Source organism: Prionailurus bengalensis, chromosome A2 (genome assembly GCF_016509475.1).
Source record: "Prionailurus bengalensis isolate Pbe53 chromosome A2, Fcat_Pben_1.1_paternal_pri, whole genome shotgun sequence".
NCBI classification, from domain to species: domain Eukaryota; kingdom Metazoa; phylum Chordata; class Mammalia; order Carnivora; family Felidae; genus Prionailurus; species Prionailurus bengalensis.
The window spans coordinates 39,886,410-39,905,686 of record NC_057348.1 but is presented as its reverse complement, the minus strand read 5'-3'; the positions used below and the strand labels follow the sequence as shown (position 1 = coordinate 39,905,686).

Here is a 19,277-nt window from a genome sequence, read left to right as displayed (position 1 = left end):
TTTTTTTTTTAATTTTTTTTTTCAACATTTATTTATTTTTGGGACAGAGAGAGACAGAGCATGAACGGGGGAGGGGCAGAGAGAGAGGGAGACACAGCATCGGAAACAGGCTCCAGGCTCTGAGCCATCAGCCCAGAGCCCGACGCGGGGCTCGAACTCACGGGCCGCGAGATCGTGACCTGGCTGAAGTCGGCCGCTTAACCGACTGCGCCACCCAGGCGCCCCAGTTTTTTTTTAAAGAAAGTAGGGATTAAAACATGCAAGTAAAATGTAACTTCTCTTTAAAAAAAAAAGATTATTTTTGACATTTCTTGTATTATTATTCTTCTGTGATAATGAAGATGTGAATTTGCCCATGGCCCTTAGCAGGGGGGCAACCTTACTTTAGGCATGTCTGCTAACGGAAGCTATAGAATTTCATTAGGGGAGTGGTTGCTATGGATTTTCATTAAACATATGACCTTACTTCCATACCCTTCTTAGTAAAAATCCTTGGAGTCAGGCCTCTTATCCTTGCACAGCTGTGTTTAGGCCTGTGCACCTCATCCTTAGGACACCTGTCTCCCCATCCCTGGTTACACTCTTCTTCCCAACTCACCTGCCTACTCTCCCCATTTCCCATCTGCTCCAGTCTAATGATCTTTTCTTGTTGTTCCCTGAATCTACCCCATTTTACGTCTCCTTTCTGCTCCATTTCGCACCATCCTTCAAGCCAGTGCATCTCCCATTTTTCCCATTTTTCTTCACTCGCTGAATTATTTACTGTGAGGTCTTGCTCCAAATCCTGCTTTTTTTTTTTTTTTTAAGTTGACTTATTTTCAGAGAGAGAGAACACAAGGGGGGAAGAAACGGGGGGGGGGGGTAGAGAGAGAATCTCAAGAAGGCTCTGCACTGTCAGCACAGAGCCTGATGCGGGGCTCCAACTCACAAACCATGAGATCATGACTTGAGCCAAAATCAAGAGTTGGTCTCTTAACCTACTGAGCCACCCAGGCGCTGTCTCCACCTCCCCCCCACCCAAATCCTGCACTTTCTATTAATTGGCTTGACAGTATTCTGGGGTGTCACACTGTAGAAGGGCTTTTGTAAGTTTAAAGTAAATACTTTTTCGTTTCTGATTTGAGGGTGTGTGTGTGTCTGTTTTTGGTAAAGATACATGGTTAACTTTTTAAAACTTTCAGTTGGTAGTTATAAAAGTAAACTCCTTCTCCCTGGACCCCTGCCCCCCATAAAAGAGAGAGAAAGAAAGTAAGAAATTGGCATATGCTTACCCTGACATTTTCTTCTCTGTGGCAATTAAAACTGTTTGAGAAATCCTTAGACTTTAGGGGCACCTGGGTGCCTCAGTCATTTTAGCCTCTGACTCTTGATTTCAGCTTAGGTCACGATCTCCTGGTTTGTGGGATCAAGCCCTGCATGGAGCTCTGTACTTAGAGTGGAGCCTGCTTAAGATTCTCTCTCTGCCCTTCCTCCCTCGTGTTCTCTCTCTCTCTCTCTCTCTCTCTCACACACACACACACATAAACATTAAAACACATTCTTACACTTTAGTTAGTTCTCTCTTGATTTTTTTTCTTCTTGGGTTAATGTGGCTAACTTGGTTTCATCACTTCTGTGAGTTTTGATTGTATTTCGTGCCTCCTGTCATCAAACTGTGCATACAGCATTACATAGGCATGTAATGAAAATAGGCCTGCCGTGGGGGGATTCACATGAGTCATTTGATATAGTTTATCTAGGCCACTCTGATATATCACAGTTCTGGCCGTGACTTAGCCAAATATAGTTTTAGGCCTTCAAAGTATTTGTTTCTCTTACCCAGTTGAGCATTGGGGTTTTTATTGGCATTCTTCCCATCTGCACGTGAGGAAGCCACATAGTTAAAATTTTTGAATAAGTGACGGCTCCTGCTTTGAACATACTATTTAACTCCTGAGTAATAAAAGTGTGCTGTAGACGGAGTGGGCCACGAATGTATGGGTAGTGTAGCACGGTGGCTCGCTGCAAGCTGATGAGTTCAGAATTTGGATCCTGTAAATACCTTATCAACCTTGAGCCTCAGGTTCTGCTTCTGTGAAATGAGCAGGGGGACTGTGGGGAGAATCATCTCTTTCTTTTCCACATTCCTTTGCAGGGTTCAGTAAAGAGCTCTGAAGACTAGGAAGTGAGCCGAGGCTCCCTGAAGGGTGAAGTCTTAATGCTAGGCCGTGAAGGCAGGCTGAGATGTTATTCATTGGAGTGGGTTAGAAAAGGCATAGCAGGTGTGGGAGCCAGTTGAGCACAGGACTTTGAAAGCATGTACAGAGAGGGGACTTGAGGAAAGCAGTGCATAAAAAAGTGTGTCAGAAGTCTAGAAGGACAGTCTGGAATTATTATTATCTGGAAGATAATTAATTATTATTAATATCTGGAAGATATTATAATCCAGGCATGAGGTGCTGAGAGTACAGGTGAGGATAATTGCCCAGGGAGTTGTGGGGAAAGGGCAGCTACAAGGGCATATCCAGGAAGAATCCTCAGGGCTGGTGTGTGGTGCTGTGGATGAGAGGAATTGCAAGGGTGTAAGGCAGGCGAGAACTGTGTCATTCATTCATTCATTCATTCATTCATTCATTCATTCATTCTTAAGATACTGAAATTGACAGTCTGCTGCTCTAAGCTTCTGTTCTAGGTATTGGGGACTGATCCCTAAATAAAACAGAAGTTCCTTCTCTTTTGAAGTGTATTTTCTAGTGTTAATTGTGTTAAAATTTTAGTGGCAGCAATTTTGGCACCTTGAGATGTCATTATCTAGTTCATGATTCTTTTATCCTGTCTAAAAGTCAACTGGGAAATGTCGATTTAAGCATATCCAATATCTTCAGGAAATCAATAGACAGTATTTTTATGTCTCAGGACTGTAAAGATACGAATGGAACTGTTAAACTGAAAATGCTGTATTTTACTGATCAAAGGAGGTGGGGCTACTATACATTTAGTAATTTGCCTCATAGTTTATACATTTCAGGGAATGTCATGAAGTTGGGAGACCTAGGGACTTGTTGAGTTGTCAAAGGTTCCTTTGGTAAGCTTTTGGTGGCGTTAAAATTAGGTTCATTCACTAACCAGGAGGAAGTAATTAGATTGAACAAGACTTTAGTACTTGATGGCTTTTTTCCAAGAGATTTTGTCAGCTTATTTTTGAATGAGTGCTGTGATATTTTAGTTTTCAGCCTCAATTTTCCTCAGTTCTTTAAGGTGAAAAAATTTTAAGCTAATACCAGATAACTCCTTGACAAAAAATGTTGACATAAGAAATAAAGAGGCTTAAAAACCAGAATATAATTTTTCATGGTGTTTTGAAAGCTTGAATTGGAAGAACATTTTATAATTAAAACTATGGTGCATTTAAATATTCATTTCGTTTGGAGAACTTTCCTTGTACCTAGTTGTATTTCATAGTGTTTTTATGGTAACCACAGTTAATCTGCTATAGAAATAGAGCATAAGAATTACTCATAATTCTTTTTTTTAATGTTTGTTTATTTTTGAGAGAAAAAGACAGAGAGAGAGAGGGCGGGGGGAGAGACAGATTGAGAGGAGGATGGGCAGAGAGAGGGAGACACAGAATCCTAAGCAGGCTCCAGGCTCTGAGCTGTCAGCACAGAGCCTGATGTGGGGCTCTTAATCCCTCTTTCTCAGTTTGTAGCATGCACCTTGAAAGAGCACCTACTTTTCAGGAGAGAGGGAGAGGGAGAATCCTAAGCAGGATCTACACTGTCCGCACAGAGCCCCATGTGGACCTTGAACTCACAAACCGTAAGATCATGACCTGAGCCCAAGTTGGATGCTCGACCAACTGAGCTGAGCACCCCCCAGGTGCTCCTACCCATAATTCTTAATGAAGGAAATAAAGAGCTTTGGGCTTTGTAGTACTGATAAGATTTTATGCAATAAAGGAGTGTTAAAAATATTCTAGAAACATGGTTAAGTTTCTTAACTGATATATGTATGTTACCTTGCAGTATCTGATTTTCTCAGTTTAAGATAATCAAATGTTTTTTTCTTATGAATGACTTGATTTTTTAAAAATTTCCTTTAGGTAAAAGTGCAGTTTTAAAATGTCTACTGGATGTTCACAAAATTTTTCAGGAAAATGACCCAGCTTACATTCTGAATGATCTCTACATCTCAGACTACTGTGTGTGGATTCAGAAAGCCAAGTAAGTTTTGAGTTACTTACGAATTTTACATGCCCCCATTTCTGGAATACCTCCTGACCCAGGAGGAAGAAAATGAAATAGCCTGTGAGACAAGTTGTAATGAAAAAGAATACCCCATCTAGATACCAAATGCCTTAAAAAGTGACTAGATCAACATGGGAAGCTTGGCGAATTGGCATTGGGAAAGGTACAGATGGTAAAAATTTTACTGGAAAACATGGTTATAGCCTAGAAAGTAGATGTGAGAACAGACAGTTCTGATTGGTTGTGGCTATGCTATTGACTGTCCAATATGAAATCTCAAGATTTCATACGTGGGTGTCCAGACTTGTGTCTTTGGTGTACTCACAGTGGGCTGTGAGTGTGTGTGTATGCATGTGGGGGCACCTTGTGCAAACTCCATTAAGGCACCAGCCTAATCAGCCGTCATCCTGGTGAGAGTTGTGCACTCATTGGCGAACCACTGGCTTACAGAATCTGTTACACAGAGTATAAAAAGTACAACCTTCAATGCTTCATGTGATGATTCTTGGTAACACAGGTATCTACGGGTCTGAACTGTCACAAATAGGCTCCTTGCATGTGGTATGTAAGATTTTAAAAAAGCGTTTACCATTTCCTCCCTCAGAGAGAGAGTTTAATAAGTTTATTAAGTTTAAAAGGAGGTGAGCTTTTAGGGTGCCTGGGTGGCTCATTTGGTTAGGCATCCAACTCTTGACTTCGGCTCAGGTCATGATCTCACGGTTCATGAGTTTGAGCCCTGCATCTGGCTCACTGCTGTCAGTGCAGAGCCTACTTTGGATCCTCTGTTTCCTGTCTCTCACTGCCCCTGCCCTACTTGCTTCCTGTCTCTGTCTTAAATAAAAATAAACTTAAAAACTGAACTTTTCTCTTGTGAAGAGGTTCAACAGACGTATGCAAATTAACCATTTCAGTAGCAGGAGACGATTAACTGAGAGCATACAGAGCTGTTGATGAGAACGCTTCTTACGGGTTATGGGGAATGGTGGCACAGTATCACTCGTGACTTAGAAGAAAAACAGCCACTCTAGTTGTACTGTTGCTGTGATGGTAAATGAGTGCTTTAGCATGCCTTTAATGCCTGTTTTGAGTGAGCCATTATATAGAATTCACTTTTGGCCTCTGTTCACGGGGAAGCAGCCCTAATGCCGAGTGAGATGAGAAAACCTTGTGGCCATACCTGTGGTCGGGAAAAGCTGACGGTCTGCTCAGCATAACGCCTAATACCATACAGCAGGTGGTGTGGGGTCTGTGGTGGAAATCTCAGTGGCTCCAGATGGAGAATTGCATCTTTGACCCCTGAGGTCATCATGGCGTGTCATCACTCCCGTTTGATCCTCCTGCTAATTGAGCTTGTCAGGTACCCTGCTGCCATTTCCTGTTGTTTTCATAATAAAATTAAATTGAAATAGTCTATTTGTGTGGGTTTAGATTTTTCTTGTTCCCTTCAGGGTGAGGATTTTTTTTAAAAAAAATTTTTTTTTTTTTTCAACGTTTATTTATTTTTGGGACAGAGAGAGACAGAGCATGAACGGGGGAGGGGCAGAGAGAGAGGGAGACACAGAATCGGAAACAGGCTCCAGGCTCTGAGCCATCAGCCCAGAGCCTGACGCGGGGCTCGAACTCACGGACCGTGGGATCGTGACCTGGCTGAAGTCGGACGCTTAACCGACTGCGCCACCCAGGCGCCCCAGGGTGAGGATTTTATAAACATGCAGTGAGCACTGAGGTTTGTTGTGAGGATCCCATTTCTAGGAGTGCCTCCTTTCTCTATGGCATTCCTCATTAACTAGAGAAAAGATTGTGTTCCATTAAAGTAGAAGGGCGTGTGCCCCTGTGTGCATGTGGGGATTACCACACCTCCTTGCGCTTAAAAAATCCTTTTTCCCTTGGTTTTAAGTTGCAGGAAATTAAATGAAATTCTTATCTTCCTAATAATTGTTATGATAATACTAATTTTTTCAAAGAGATAATGGATTGGGAAATGAGACAGGAGAGGGATACCAGCAGGAGTCTTCAAATTACTTTTTTTTTTTTTTAATGTTTATTTATTTTGAGAGAGGGGGGGAGAGACAGCCAAGCAGACAGAGAATCCTAAGCAGGCCCTGAACTGACAGCACGGAGCCCGACGCGGGGCTTGAACCCATGAACCTTGAGATCATGAACTGAGCCAAAATCAAGAGTCTGATGCTAATTGACTGAGCCACCCAGGTGCCCCTCTTCAGATTACTTTGGAAAAGAATTTTTTTATTATTATTTATTTATTATTTGAGAGATAGAGTGTGAATGGGGGAGGGGCAAAGACAGAGGGAGACACAGAATCCGAAGCAGACTCCAGGCTCTGGGTGGTCAGCACAGAGCCCAATGCAGTGCTCGAACTCACGGATCGTGAGATTGTGACCTGAGCCGAAGTCTGATGTTGAACCAACTGAGCCACCCAGGCACCCTAGAAAAATTTTTTGGACTTGACCAATTTGACCATAACTTTCCTTTCCCTAAACAGGCTGTATTGGTTTCACTTTGTGTGTTACATTTTAACTCTAGTTGAATCTGGCTATTTTTTTCTTTCTCTTGAAATAATACATTTGTTCATTTACCTGATTTTTATTCAGTTTTCTGATTTAATCCTTAATTTTTCAAGCGTAACATAATTGAGGTTCCATGGTCATCTTTACCCTGAACTGTCTTGGCTCTAAATCATTTATACTATAGTGAATGTTCATGATTTCCATAACTAATTTCTTCCTCACCATTCATCTTCTGGTTTATTTCTTTCCCATAGGGTTTATCAGTGAGATCTTGCACCCTATTTTTATGTTTTAAAATAGTTCTGTATTTTCTTTAATTTCTATTCAATGATTTTGATTATAAAGACTGAAATTTTATCTACAATATCAGACAAGTGCTAAATTCTAATGAACACAAAGAACAGCATTTCATTTTTATAGTCTGACATTCACTTTGGCAAAAACTTGTTGGAATTGGGTTGCGAAGTCATTCTTATATTCAATTAATGAAGTTAGGATAACAGTTATCCTGCATTTTGCTTTATACTGTGTAGTTCTTTTTCCTTGTGATGCCTGTGTCTTGTAGCGCATATTTGCAGATTTTCAAAACTGAAGGTCCTATATTCTTATTCTGGGTTAAAGTCTGCAAATTATTTTTCTGAAAAGGAACACCCCCTGCCATCCTTCATCGTAAGTGTCATTGGAAGTTTTGAGAATGGTGGTCACTGCAGCAAATGCTCCCTGGGTGGCAGCATGAGGAAGTGATTTGCTTGAAGTCATGTAGCATCTCTGAGATAGGTGTGTGATAGTGTCAGAGTTTCTGGATCTGGATTTCATATTTTCCCAGCCATGCCTCCTAGATAACCAGTTTGTCTTTACCCATGGCATGTGGGGGAAAATGCCAGAAGACACAAGTTCTCCATTTAGAGAGCTTTTTCTATTGGAAGAGGAGTTAATGACTCACTCATCTTCCGCCTGGATGTTCCCATAGCTTTTGGTTTAAGATCATGTAGGCATATTTCACGCCTGCCTCATTTTGTAGTAATTGTAGTCCTTATCTCTTTCCCCTTCTACAATTTTAAAGTCCATGTGAATGAGCATCTCTCTGGGCCTGTCAAAGTCCTTGGGAGCACAGTAGGTTTTTGTTGAATTGAATGGTACTCAGTACAGCCAGTTACATGAGCATTTTTCATTGTTTAAAAAAAAAAAAAGAAAAAAGCGTAGCACTCTAAAAACTATGCATTGGCTCTTACTTATTTTAATTGACATTTCCAGCTACATTCAGTGGATTTTGCCCTTCCTTGATTTCTTTCCTGGTGGGCTTCCTTAGCAGTAGCAGGGATTGTTCTGACCCTCTGAGAGTTTACACCCTTTTATATAAACGTGGCTAGAAAAGCATGAGCTGTAGTGTATGTGCCAGTTCTTTCTTTTCATTGGTGGCAATACTTGAGCAAGTCACTTTCGTCAGTTTATCTCATGCAGCCAATGTTAGTATTTTAGTATTTCCTCTATTTTCCAGTGCATTTTTAAACCATTGGAAGTAATAGTGCACATGTCATTTTGTAACTTGTTTTCTCTTTATAATAGTACCCTATGAGTAATTTTCCTTTACCACATAATATCCCTAGCATAGTATGTTTTTTAAACAATTTGTTTCTCATTGTAAAAGGAGTATGCACCCACTGAAGAAAATGTGATAGTGCATGGTTTTAATGCGTGGTGTATTTTGAAATACAGGGGGTCAAGTAGGGTATTATTTTGTTGTTGCTACGTGGAGAAATTTTGGTTGCTTCTTTTTAAAAAACTGAAATTAAGATCTAAAATCTTGGGTGTCTTTCAGTCTCAGTTTGAGCTAGTCATGAAGGTCTTAAATCATACTTTTTCTAATATAGTTTTTTTAAGGTAGTTGGTTATAGAGAAAAGAACAAAAACGTCTTGGAGGAAATGAACCACTTTGCGTTGAACTGATAGTTTATTCTGCTTTATACACTTGGTGCATTTATTTTTCACTTCTTTTTAGCATCCTTTGCCCACCAGATCTTACTTTGTGGCCCTTTGGACACTAATATGGAAAGTTTTTAGAGGGAAACTGTTCTACCACTGAATCATTGTATCTTATTTGATAAATCCTGGACCTCAGTTTCCTCAGTTGTAAATGAACATAAGCCATTTCAGCCCTGAAATCTTAAAATTCTAGAAAACTTAGGACCTCATCATTGCTTTATACTGTTTCACATGCTTCCTCTGTGTATGTGCTTTGGTAGGGGATAGGTTATGCTCCTGAGAATAGCACAGATCTCTTCCTTTTGGCTCTCTCTTGTTCTTGGTTCACCTGTCAAAAGTCATGGGCATGGGGGTAACTCAAATGCCAAGGTAGAACGTTAACATTGAGTGTAAAAGTGGAATTACTTATTTTTTCAGCCACTAATTGTTGAGCCTTACTATATGCTAGGTCCTGAGGTGGGCGATGGGGATACTGTGATGAACGAGAGGCACACCATCTTAAAGCTGATCTTGTAGTGGGGAGTACAGATGTAAGGGGAACACAGTGCTGTAGCCTGATAGCGGCTGTAGTGGGGAAGCATGGATGCTGTGGAAGCACTTAGGAAGCCACATGTTTAGCCTTGGAATAGAGGAAACAGCTTCTGGAAGGAACAGTTGAAGCTGAGAGCTGAAAGACGAGTAAGAGTTGGTCAGATGCAGCCGGGGAAGCTGGGGCAAAAAGTATTTCAGACGGTAGGGACAGAAGAATATGATTCTTTTAGAGAGCTCAAAAGCTCAGTATGGATGGGTCACAGTATAGGCATGAGAGGGAAGAAATAAGGCCAAGGAGTTCATGTGGAGCCTTGGCCACTTGAAGATGCTTGGACTTTGTCCTGGGAGAGTACGGGGTGACTGAAGAGGTTAAGCCATACAGTGTCTGGGTGAGTGATGTGATGAGATTCAGATTCTGGGAAGAGCCATCAGGTCCCCTTCCAGGGAATGAACTGAGTGGGGCAGAGCTCAGACTTAAGACTGAAGTCCTCATCAGGATGTGGGTGATGCTGGCAAAAGGTGTGGACTAAGCCAGGGGAGTGAGCAGGGAAGGAGACTGGTGGTCATATTTGAGAGGTGGATGAGCCAGGACTTAGTAATGATGGGATGTGAGGGGAGAGGGAGAAGCGGAAGCATCAAAGAGAAGATCCAGACTTTGACTTGGCCAGTTAACTGGGCCATTTGAAGTGTATTTGCTGAAATTAAATAATAGTGGAGAGAGGGTGTAGGTTGGAAAGGAAGAGAGAGGGAGGGAACATGTTGATTTGAGGTCTCTAAGGAATATCTGTGAGGAAGTAGTCAGGAACATTTGGATCACAGCTGGAAAATATATAGGGAAGGGAGTTTGGACAAAGAAGGGATCTAAATAGCAAAACATAAAAAACGGTATCTAGTTGCATAGTACTATTACACATATGAATATAATAATAATCAGGAATGGATCCGTTCCAAGCTGGGAAAATAACATCATGCAGAGGAGTAGATGAGTAAAACATGTAAGTAACATGATGAACAGATTTCCTGGTTGTAGCTATGGTGTGTTGGAAGGGTGAGAACGGATGTAAGGCTTTTTCGCATTTAGATCAGTTTTATCTGTCCTCGTAGTATCTCTTTATTACTGAATAAGAGAGTTCACAGTTAGCTTGGGGTCGTGGTGTTTTGGTAATAGAACCACATTTGAAATCCTTATTTCTCCCATTTGGTTACACAAGAGAAACCCACTCAGACTTTTATAGTAAACATAGCAACTTTGTTAGGAGGCTCTAGGTTATCTTCTGGAACCCAGGTGCAGGGAGTACAGCTGGACTTCATGAGCTCAAGTGATGAAGAAGTAACAGCAGTCAGCTTACTCTCTGGTGACATGTGGTCTCTCGTGTTGCTTCCTAATGGAGGTCGCTGCCACCCTTCTCTTTTGATGCACATGGGCGAGAATGGCTGTTTCCGCAGCTGAGTTCATGTGTACCTAGTTTCAGTAAACTGCGAGTCCCTTGCTTGTAATTCCAAGGGAGGAGGAATGGTGGGCCCAACCACGAGTCAGTGTCTTCCTGGTCTAATTGCCTTGGTCACAGTGGGCATGGGGTAGGGATGCTCTGTAAGGCGGTACATGCATGACACTGGGGCCCACTTTGTCACTAGTGGCATTTTGGAGAGGGATGCATGTGGGACATGCAGACACCTTAAGAGACACTGCTGTAATTCCATGATGCAGTTCTGAGCCATAGCTGAGGAAGAACCCTAACACTTTACTGTCACCCATGTCACCGATAGTCATAATAAAGGTACAGTGCTGAAGGTGATTTCAGGGGTCTGTTAAATTCAGGCATACCACATAATAATCAGACACTGTAGGTGGTTTTACTTTTGTATGGGAAGTTACTTCTGTGATAAATAGTAAAATGTTAAGTGTTACATGAGCTGCTAATGATTAGCATATAGAAATTTCAAGAAACAATTGTGCATAATTTCAAGCAAGTTAAACCTCTCTTGAATTGAAATCATTCTTGGTAAGGTGCTTATTCTGGCATGTCAAGTTGCTCTTTGGTTTTACTGTTTATTTTTAATTAAATCCACAAATTCATCCTGGATGGGAGTGAGTTTTATCTCTATAAGAAAAGATTAGTGCATGCCAATATTCATTCACTTGTATGCCTTCTGTGGGGTTTCATATGGAAAGGATTTACTTAATGGTTCTTTACCTTATCACCAGTAGTTCAGCAGTGCCCACTGGGGACTGTAGCTCTTCATTAGACTTCTCTTACAAGAAATGTGCCAATAAATCATAGGATTATGAATGTTCCTACAGATTTCAGACTAAAATAACTCTTTGTATAGATACCAATGCTCTCTGCAACTATGTGTATTGAGAAAACTAGCAAAAGAATTCTGTACCTGAATGTTAAAGTTTTGTGGCTTTTTTTTATTGTAGTTGTTTTGCTTATTATGTTTTTCTTGCTTGTAAATTTTTTTTAATGTTTATTTCTTTTTGAAGGAGAGAGAGACAGAGAGTGAGTCAGGGGGTGGGGTGGAGGCAGAGAGAGCGGGAGACACAGAATCCGAAGCAGGCTACAGGCTCTTAGCTGTCATCACAGAGCCCGACACGGGGCTCAAGCTCACAAACTGCGAGATCATGACCTGAGCTGAAGTTGGATGCTTAATTAACGGACTGAGCCAGCCAGGCGAACCTCCTTATTTGTAATTTTTACCCTACTTTTTCTTAAAGGTAAACTTTTTATTTTGGTACAGTTTTATATTTCTAGAAAGTTTGTGAACATGATACAGAGTTCCCAGATAACCTACGCTCTGTTCTCCTATGATTAACGTCTTATATCAATAATGAACCATTATTGATACATTATTATAAACTGCAGTCCATAGTTTATTTAGGTTTTTCCTAATTTTTACCCAATGGTTTTTCCTATCCCAAAATACCATGTTTTGTTTTGTTTTTACTAAGAACTGGAACTCAAGAATCAGTAATGTTCAGTTTCTTGCACATTTTGATTCTTCAAGAGCTTAAATGCTATTGAAAGGTAGTAAAGTGTTACTGAGATACTAAGATAGCTGATATATACAAATACTCCAACCATCAGGATTCCAGACCTTGAAAACAGTATTAGCATATTTTGATAATGTTTAGATATTTGGAATTACATAAGTCGTTTATTATTTTTACTTCTACATGTGCTGCAGGCATCATTATTATGATCTATGAATAAACATTAGAAGTTTGCAAAGATATAGTGGGCAAGACTTCATATTTTCATGTTAACTTTCTTAAGGTAGAGATTAGAGGTGAAAGTGTGCCTGTGAGTTCTTGTAAAAAGTGGATGAGAAGTCCCAGAGGTGAAATAGGTGGCTTCTGAACTGGAAAATGCCCCCATGTTTATGGTACATGGGGGCTTGTGTACATCAGGCCCATTTTAGAGCTGTGACTGGGTGGCTGTTTTAGGTTTGTGTCTGTTCTTGTTTTTGGTCTTGGGTACTTGGCCAGACTTCTCAAATCCTTGGTTTTGGCTTGCTGGAGTCAGGGCTTTTTATAGTGTGTAATTAGCGACTGTTTGAACAAATTGGCATTTTCCCTCACCTCCTTGTTCTGAGGCTTGTTCACCCATCAGAGGTCTTTGGAGGATTCTCCGAGGATGCTCACAGGATCAAGTGAGTTCGGGGTGGGCTTGATTTAGTCCGGTTTTGTAAACCAGTATTCTCTACTTGATGTAGAATTGTCACAGTGCTCGGATTGTCTTCACATCTCATTCCGAGAAGAGGCTTACGTTGATTAATGTGGCGTACGTGTGGTTATCGCACTTGGAAAGTGCTCTGTTTAAGGAGAGCTTTGTCAAGAGCGTCCTTTGAATGGAGTCACACGAAACCTTTTTAAAAAAACTGTCAACTTCAAGTACAATTTTCTTTTTCTTCTGCCTATTATGATTGAAACCCAATCCTTGTTATAACATAATTATCTCAACCCAAGGCAGCAGGGAGTTGCTGCCTTAATGTAAGGGGTGTGAAGTCCCCTAAATAAATAGAGGATTAATTACATTCACAGCATGTTGTGAAGGTGATGAGATTGATTGTGATCATTTGACTTGTCCCATTTCCTGCTCTGTCTACTTTTCTGAATAAATACAAGCTGGGAAAATAATAAATAGAGCTACAGAGCATATTGTCGGGACTGGGGTGGGGAACGATGTGGGGAACGGGCCTGCTTGAAGTAGAGTTCCACATTTTGAGTGATACATGCTATTTATCTTACATAATTTTATCAGTGATGATTCGCTTACTATTCTCAATTTAAACAGCTTTCTGGGAAGTAGTTTTTATCTAAAAAAAAAAAGATATTAGCGGAACATTGAAATAATTTGACAGATTGTATTTTCAGTGGGTGGATATCAACAAATTTCTGATTCATTTTTAAATGTTTTCACTTAGTGTGGCTTTTTGAAAGGTTTAAACTAAAGAAAATGTTAGCTGTTATACGTTTGTATTGTCTTTTCCTTGTAGAGGCTCTGTGCTTTTCTTAAACTTAAAATGATTAATTGGTACTTTCCTAAAGTAGATCATGTTTTCTGTTTTTATTTTATGTTTGTCTTACCTCCTTTGGACAGTTTTATAATGTTGTAAATTGTGATTTTGATTTATACATTTATTCTCCAAATTTTTTATAGCAATGGCCTCCAAAGGGAAGTGTATTTACCCCATGGAGCACATTGAACAGTCTTTTTGGAGTGGAGGAAGACTAGAATAGGCATATCTGTTTACTTTTAAATGTTTATTTATTCTTGAGAGAGAGAGGAAGACACAGAATCCGAAGTAGGCTCCATGCTCTGAGCTGCCAGCACAGAGCCCAACACCAGACTCAAACTCACAAATGGTGAGATCATGACCTGGGCCAAAGTCGGACACTTAACTGACTGAGCCACCCAGGCACCCCTTCTGTTTATTTTAAAAGAAAGAAATCAAGGTCATTAATGGATTTCTAGCAAAATGTCATGTTTTGTGAATACCAAACATATTTTTAGTGATAGGATACTTGATCAGAAGTTTGGAGCAACGACCATCTTCATTTCCAAAGAGAATCACATATGTTTATTCTGAGTGATGACAGGGGAGGGTCGTCTTGCCTGAGCCATTGGAGTTCAGGTTCAGGGACTCAAGTTGGTCTCTTCCAGTTGCTTGAACTAAGTTGAAGACATGTAGGATTCTGTGAGGAATGATTTTGTGATTTATTGTTAATTACTGACTCGAAGAGAATGGGTCCAGAGAAACCTGGACTGTGAATGTTCTCAGGGTCAAAGGTGTTGCTCAACTTGGTACCCCAGCACCTTAGTCAAATGCGTGTTGCTTATTAATGACGCTCAGTGAATGCTCATTGAACTGAAAATATCTTTTCTAATTCAGTTAAAAGCTTCAATGAAAAGAAGCAGCTTTACCTTCTTTTTACATGATACTGAACCTACCTCTTGTAGGACCTGTAGTGTGTGTCCTGCTCTTCATATCCTAGCATAAAACAAGGATGCCTGCTTTTATAGAGGTGGTATGTATTGGGATAAATGACAAAGGAAACCTATAACTTCCTGCTTGTTTACTTACGTATGAGGAAGTCAGAATGAGTTGGAGGTATATAAGAGAGAGCCAGAGAATAGTGTATGGGTGTTTGGATTATCAGGTAGATGGATGTTTAGATCTCCTGCATGCCATCTATTTATTGTTGTGCAGAATTGGCTCAGAGTGTGGTGTTGGGAATGCCATGTACCTTTCCCAAGGAGTCAGGCTCAAGAACTGACCATCTTAGGATCTGTACCCACCTGCTGTCCCTCCCCAAGTCTGGAGACAGAGTGTGTGTACGGTGGTTGGGAAGGAAGAAGAGATTCCAGCCATCACTTCCAGGATGTTCCCCAGACTGTCATCCCCAAATTATGCACATGGCCAGGAGACATACTGAGCGATCTGTGGTGTGACTGAGGGATATCAGGTATAGCCATTCGATTTAATCCTGTTTCCCGTCGGGAGATAACCTGTGAAAAGTTTTGTAGATTACACCACATCTATCTGAAATATGTATGTCTTTATTAATTATTAATACCTTATTCTTTATAATTATCAATTATTTAATTGTTAAATATGATTATTTATAATGATAAATATTTCTGTTTTCTGTGGCTCATTTGTTTTAAATGAGTTTACAGTGTAATTGAACCTGAAATTTATTGAGCACCTGCTATGGCTGGCATTGAACTCTGTGCTGTAGATAAGATCAAGGTCAAAATTTCTGCAGCAAGGAGCACACTGTCTGGGAGGGTTAAGGATACTGTACTGCCATGAAAAATCATAACTGGAAAGCTAAATGGCAAAAACAGTGTATAGGAAGCTGTATATGCTGAAGTGTTGCAATCACATTAAACACATATTCACAGGGCAAAAATCCTGGAAGGAAGCTCATTCATGTTCATAAAAAATCATCTTTGGTTTGTGGATTCATGGGCACCTTTTCTATTTCATACTTTTTGGTGAGCATGTATTTTGTTTTTCCCCCAGATATACATCTTACTTTCATCAAGTATAACAGGATATTACACAAGTAAATAAAGTTAAAAGTGTGGTGGTCTACACTCAAGGCTCAACTACATAGATAAAGGCATGAAAAATGGAATCCCTTATGCCCTGAGTGGAATGAAATAAATGGAATAATTAGATAATCAATGCTTGTTTGAGCTCTCTCAAATATTAACTTGCATTTGAGTCACTGTTTTATTAATTTTAGGAAACCACATAGCAGAAAAGAGACCACCATTAGGGGTCAACTGTGTGCATGTTCTTAGTCTTACAAGAACACATCAAGCAATAGAAAATATGTCTATTATAGTACTTTTGCCTTTCGTTTAGTTAAATTTTTGTTAGTGTTGTGGTGGATATATTACCTCACAGATTTATAATGTGGTGTGCTTTAAATGACAAGAGTGAAAAGTGATGTCTGTTCTGACCATCTTGCTTTCTCCAGACTCATTCTTGCCCTACAACCTCAGGTCACCTACATACCCAGAGTTGTTTTGGGGGAATGTTATTTTTTGATGCCTTACTAGAACCCAGAGTTAGTTTTTTGAGCAAAGAATAAAACACCTTTGCACATGTAGTATTAGGTACCTTTGTGCTATTCCAAGTAAGCTTACCAGCCAAGTTAGATGTTATTGCTGTCCTTAGAGCCCCCTAACACTTCAGGAAAACAAGGGTTTAGTTCTTATTGGGAGAAATTGCCTTCATTTTGAACTTGATGTTAAAAATTACAGTTGTCAGCAAATGTCCTATATTCTTGTTTTAAATGGACACAGCAGTTAAAAGGGTTTTACTTATGAGCGGTGTAGGCTAAAGCTTTGTGAATAAAATAATTGGCAAAGGCTCTCCACTCTATTAAATACTGGATTAATTATAAAAAGCAAGCTTTAAAAACTCAAGAAGTTGCAATGCTTGTATTCTCAACACAGCAGCACTACACATACTTAGGTTTCAGAGGCTTTATTATAATCCATGATTTCAGGTAAAATTGCAAATCTAAAATGTTCAGAAAGTAAATACTGGGTTTATCTTACCTTTTTATCAGAAAAATCCAGTCTTGCTCCAGGTTTGTAAGAGAAAATTTTGGTTTTGATTTTAAACAAGAGCTATAAGCATGTTCCCATCTTCTTTGTAGGACTGTGTAACATTTTTCCACGGATCCTACTTTTTCAAGGATCACCTACCAGTCTGAGATGGGCTCTCCCTTTGAGGCCTGGGAGTGAGAGGTGATACCATATGTCTGTTTTGTTTCATATCTGTTGGGGTCTTGTTACCCTACTGTGGCGGTTGGGAGTGGGGGTTGTGACTGCTTTAGGCTTGAATATCTGTTCTTCCATCCATCCATCCATCTACCCATCCATCTATCCATCCATCCATCCATCCATCCATCCATCCATCCATCCATCCTTTCATTCAACAGATTGTTACAAGGTTCTACTCTATGTGACATTCCATGCCAAGATTCTGAGCCTAGGATGGTAAGCGAGAACCAGACATGGCCCCCACCCTCCAGGAACTTAAGGTCTAAGGGAAGAGAATTGTTAATCAAATAACCAGTTACACAGAAAGTGGAGTCAAAACCTTGGAAAGGGCTACAGAAGAAGTTTGTTGTCGCTGAGAAAGCACATGATCGCTGACCTAGTCCACTTGGGGGGATGAGGGGTGGGGAGAGCTGTGTCAGGGAAAAGTGTGCTTTGGGTACTCAAGTACAAGTAGGAGTTAAGACAGGTGGACTTCAGGAAGGTGTAGTAGGTCCACCATGTGCAGAAGTCCTGTGGCAGGAGGGACTTTTGTGTGTGTTCAAGAAACTGAAACAAGATAGGGTGTTCAGTGTGGCTGAAACAGACAAATGTGTGCATGTGGAGGAGGTGGGTGCTGAGGGGCCATGATGAGGCTGGTGATTTAACCACGGCCCAGATATTACAGTACCTTCTAAGTTGTGTTCAGAAGTTTAACTTTTACCCTTAGAGCAACGGGAAACCAGGGAAGGCTTTGGGGCATCTGGTGGGAGAAGATCCGTGGCAGGGACAGTAGTGTGAATTGCTTATTAGGCCAGTTTGAAAGGTCCTTGGGAGGCATGAGTGTAGCCTGACCAGGGCAGTAGCATTAGGAACTAAGGTAGATTTGGGGAGGGTGGGGGAAGGCAATAGGGAGCGTGACACCTGATGCCTAGGTTTATGGCTTGTGCAGCTGAGCGGGTGAAGAACCCTAATTAGCATAAAGTAATTCTCAGGCTGTTGGCTTTTCTTAGAGAAATTCTTCTCTGTACAGAGCCCTGCCTCTCTGTGGGTGATCTGTACTTTAGTTTATAATTCTGGGTAAGGGATAGTTGTCTTTCTCTGTTATTGTTCCCTTCATTATTTAAAGGAACTGTTGGACTCAGGTATTTATGGAAGGTTACCTTTTGTGTACCATTTTTGTTTGTAGAGATATTTCTTAAAATATTTTTTCATGAAATACAAAATTATAGAATACATAAAATATATGTGTACATTTTAAAGAATAATAATAAATTGAATATGCCTGTACCCACCATCAACCTGAAGAAATAGATAACCAAGAGCACCTGGCTGGCTCAGTCAGAGGAGCAAATGACTCTTGATCTTACGGTCGTGAGTTCGAGTCCCATGTTGGGTGTAGATACGACTAAAAAAATAAATAAGATAAACTTAAAAAAAAAAAAAAGATGACCAGTTTCCCAGAGGCTTCCTGTGGAACCAGCCGCAATCATGTTCCCCCCTCTACCACAACCCTGACTTTTGTGTTAATCATTACCTTGCTTTCCCTTAAGGTTTTACCGTCTATGGATGTACCCCAGTTTACTTTTAGTTTTGCTCACTTCTCATACTGTGTGTGCTTTTCTATCACTTGCCTCTTTGGATGTAATGTTTTTTTCTTTTTTCCTTTTTCATTTATCCGTGATGATGTACAGTGGTGTAGTTTATTATTTTTTTTCCTATGGTGTACTTTGTCATTGTGTGATACATTGCAGTTTGCTTATCTATTCTCTAGATTGTTTGTTGGTGAATAGTTTCTTTCCAGTTTGGGTTATTAGGCCAACACTGCTCTGAACATCTTTGTGCGTGCTTCATGGTGTGCTTATGTACAGCTTCTCTAGCAAGCTCTGTGCCTGGGAATGGAAGTGCTAGGATTTAGGGGATGGCTGTGGGTGAGACTTTACTGGGTGATGTCCAACTGTCTTCCACAGTGGTGGTACCAATTTATTTCAACTGCTTCACCCACCGGCAAAGTACGAGAATTTCCCTAGTTCAACCGTAATGCCAGCACTTGTTTAGATTTTAAGATTTGACAATTGGTGAGGGTGTTGAAAGAGTTCCTTTTGTCATTTCCATTTTCGTTTTTTTGATAGGTTATGAGGCTGAGCATCTTTTCATGTGTTTATGGGTCTTTCGTGTTCGCTCTTCTTTGAGACGTCTGTCTGTGGTATTGCCTATTGCTCATT

The 19,277-nt window shown here is 40.4% G+C and overlaps 1 protein-coding gene across 1 annotated transcript in view; it reads left to right on the top strand.

The window, feature by feature from the left end:
- The window catches only part of SHQ1 (SHQ1, H/ACA ribonucleoprotein assembly factor), a 101,482-nt gene that overhangs the window by 54,751 nt on the left and 27,454 nt on the right, over positions 1-19,277 (top strand). Inside the window, exon 10 of the mRNA XM_043587938.1 lies at positions 4,082-4,202. Coding sequence (XP_043443873.1) covers positions 4,082-4,202 — 121 coding nt within the window. The remainder of the gene's footprint in view (positions 1-4,081; positions 4,203-19,277) is intronic.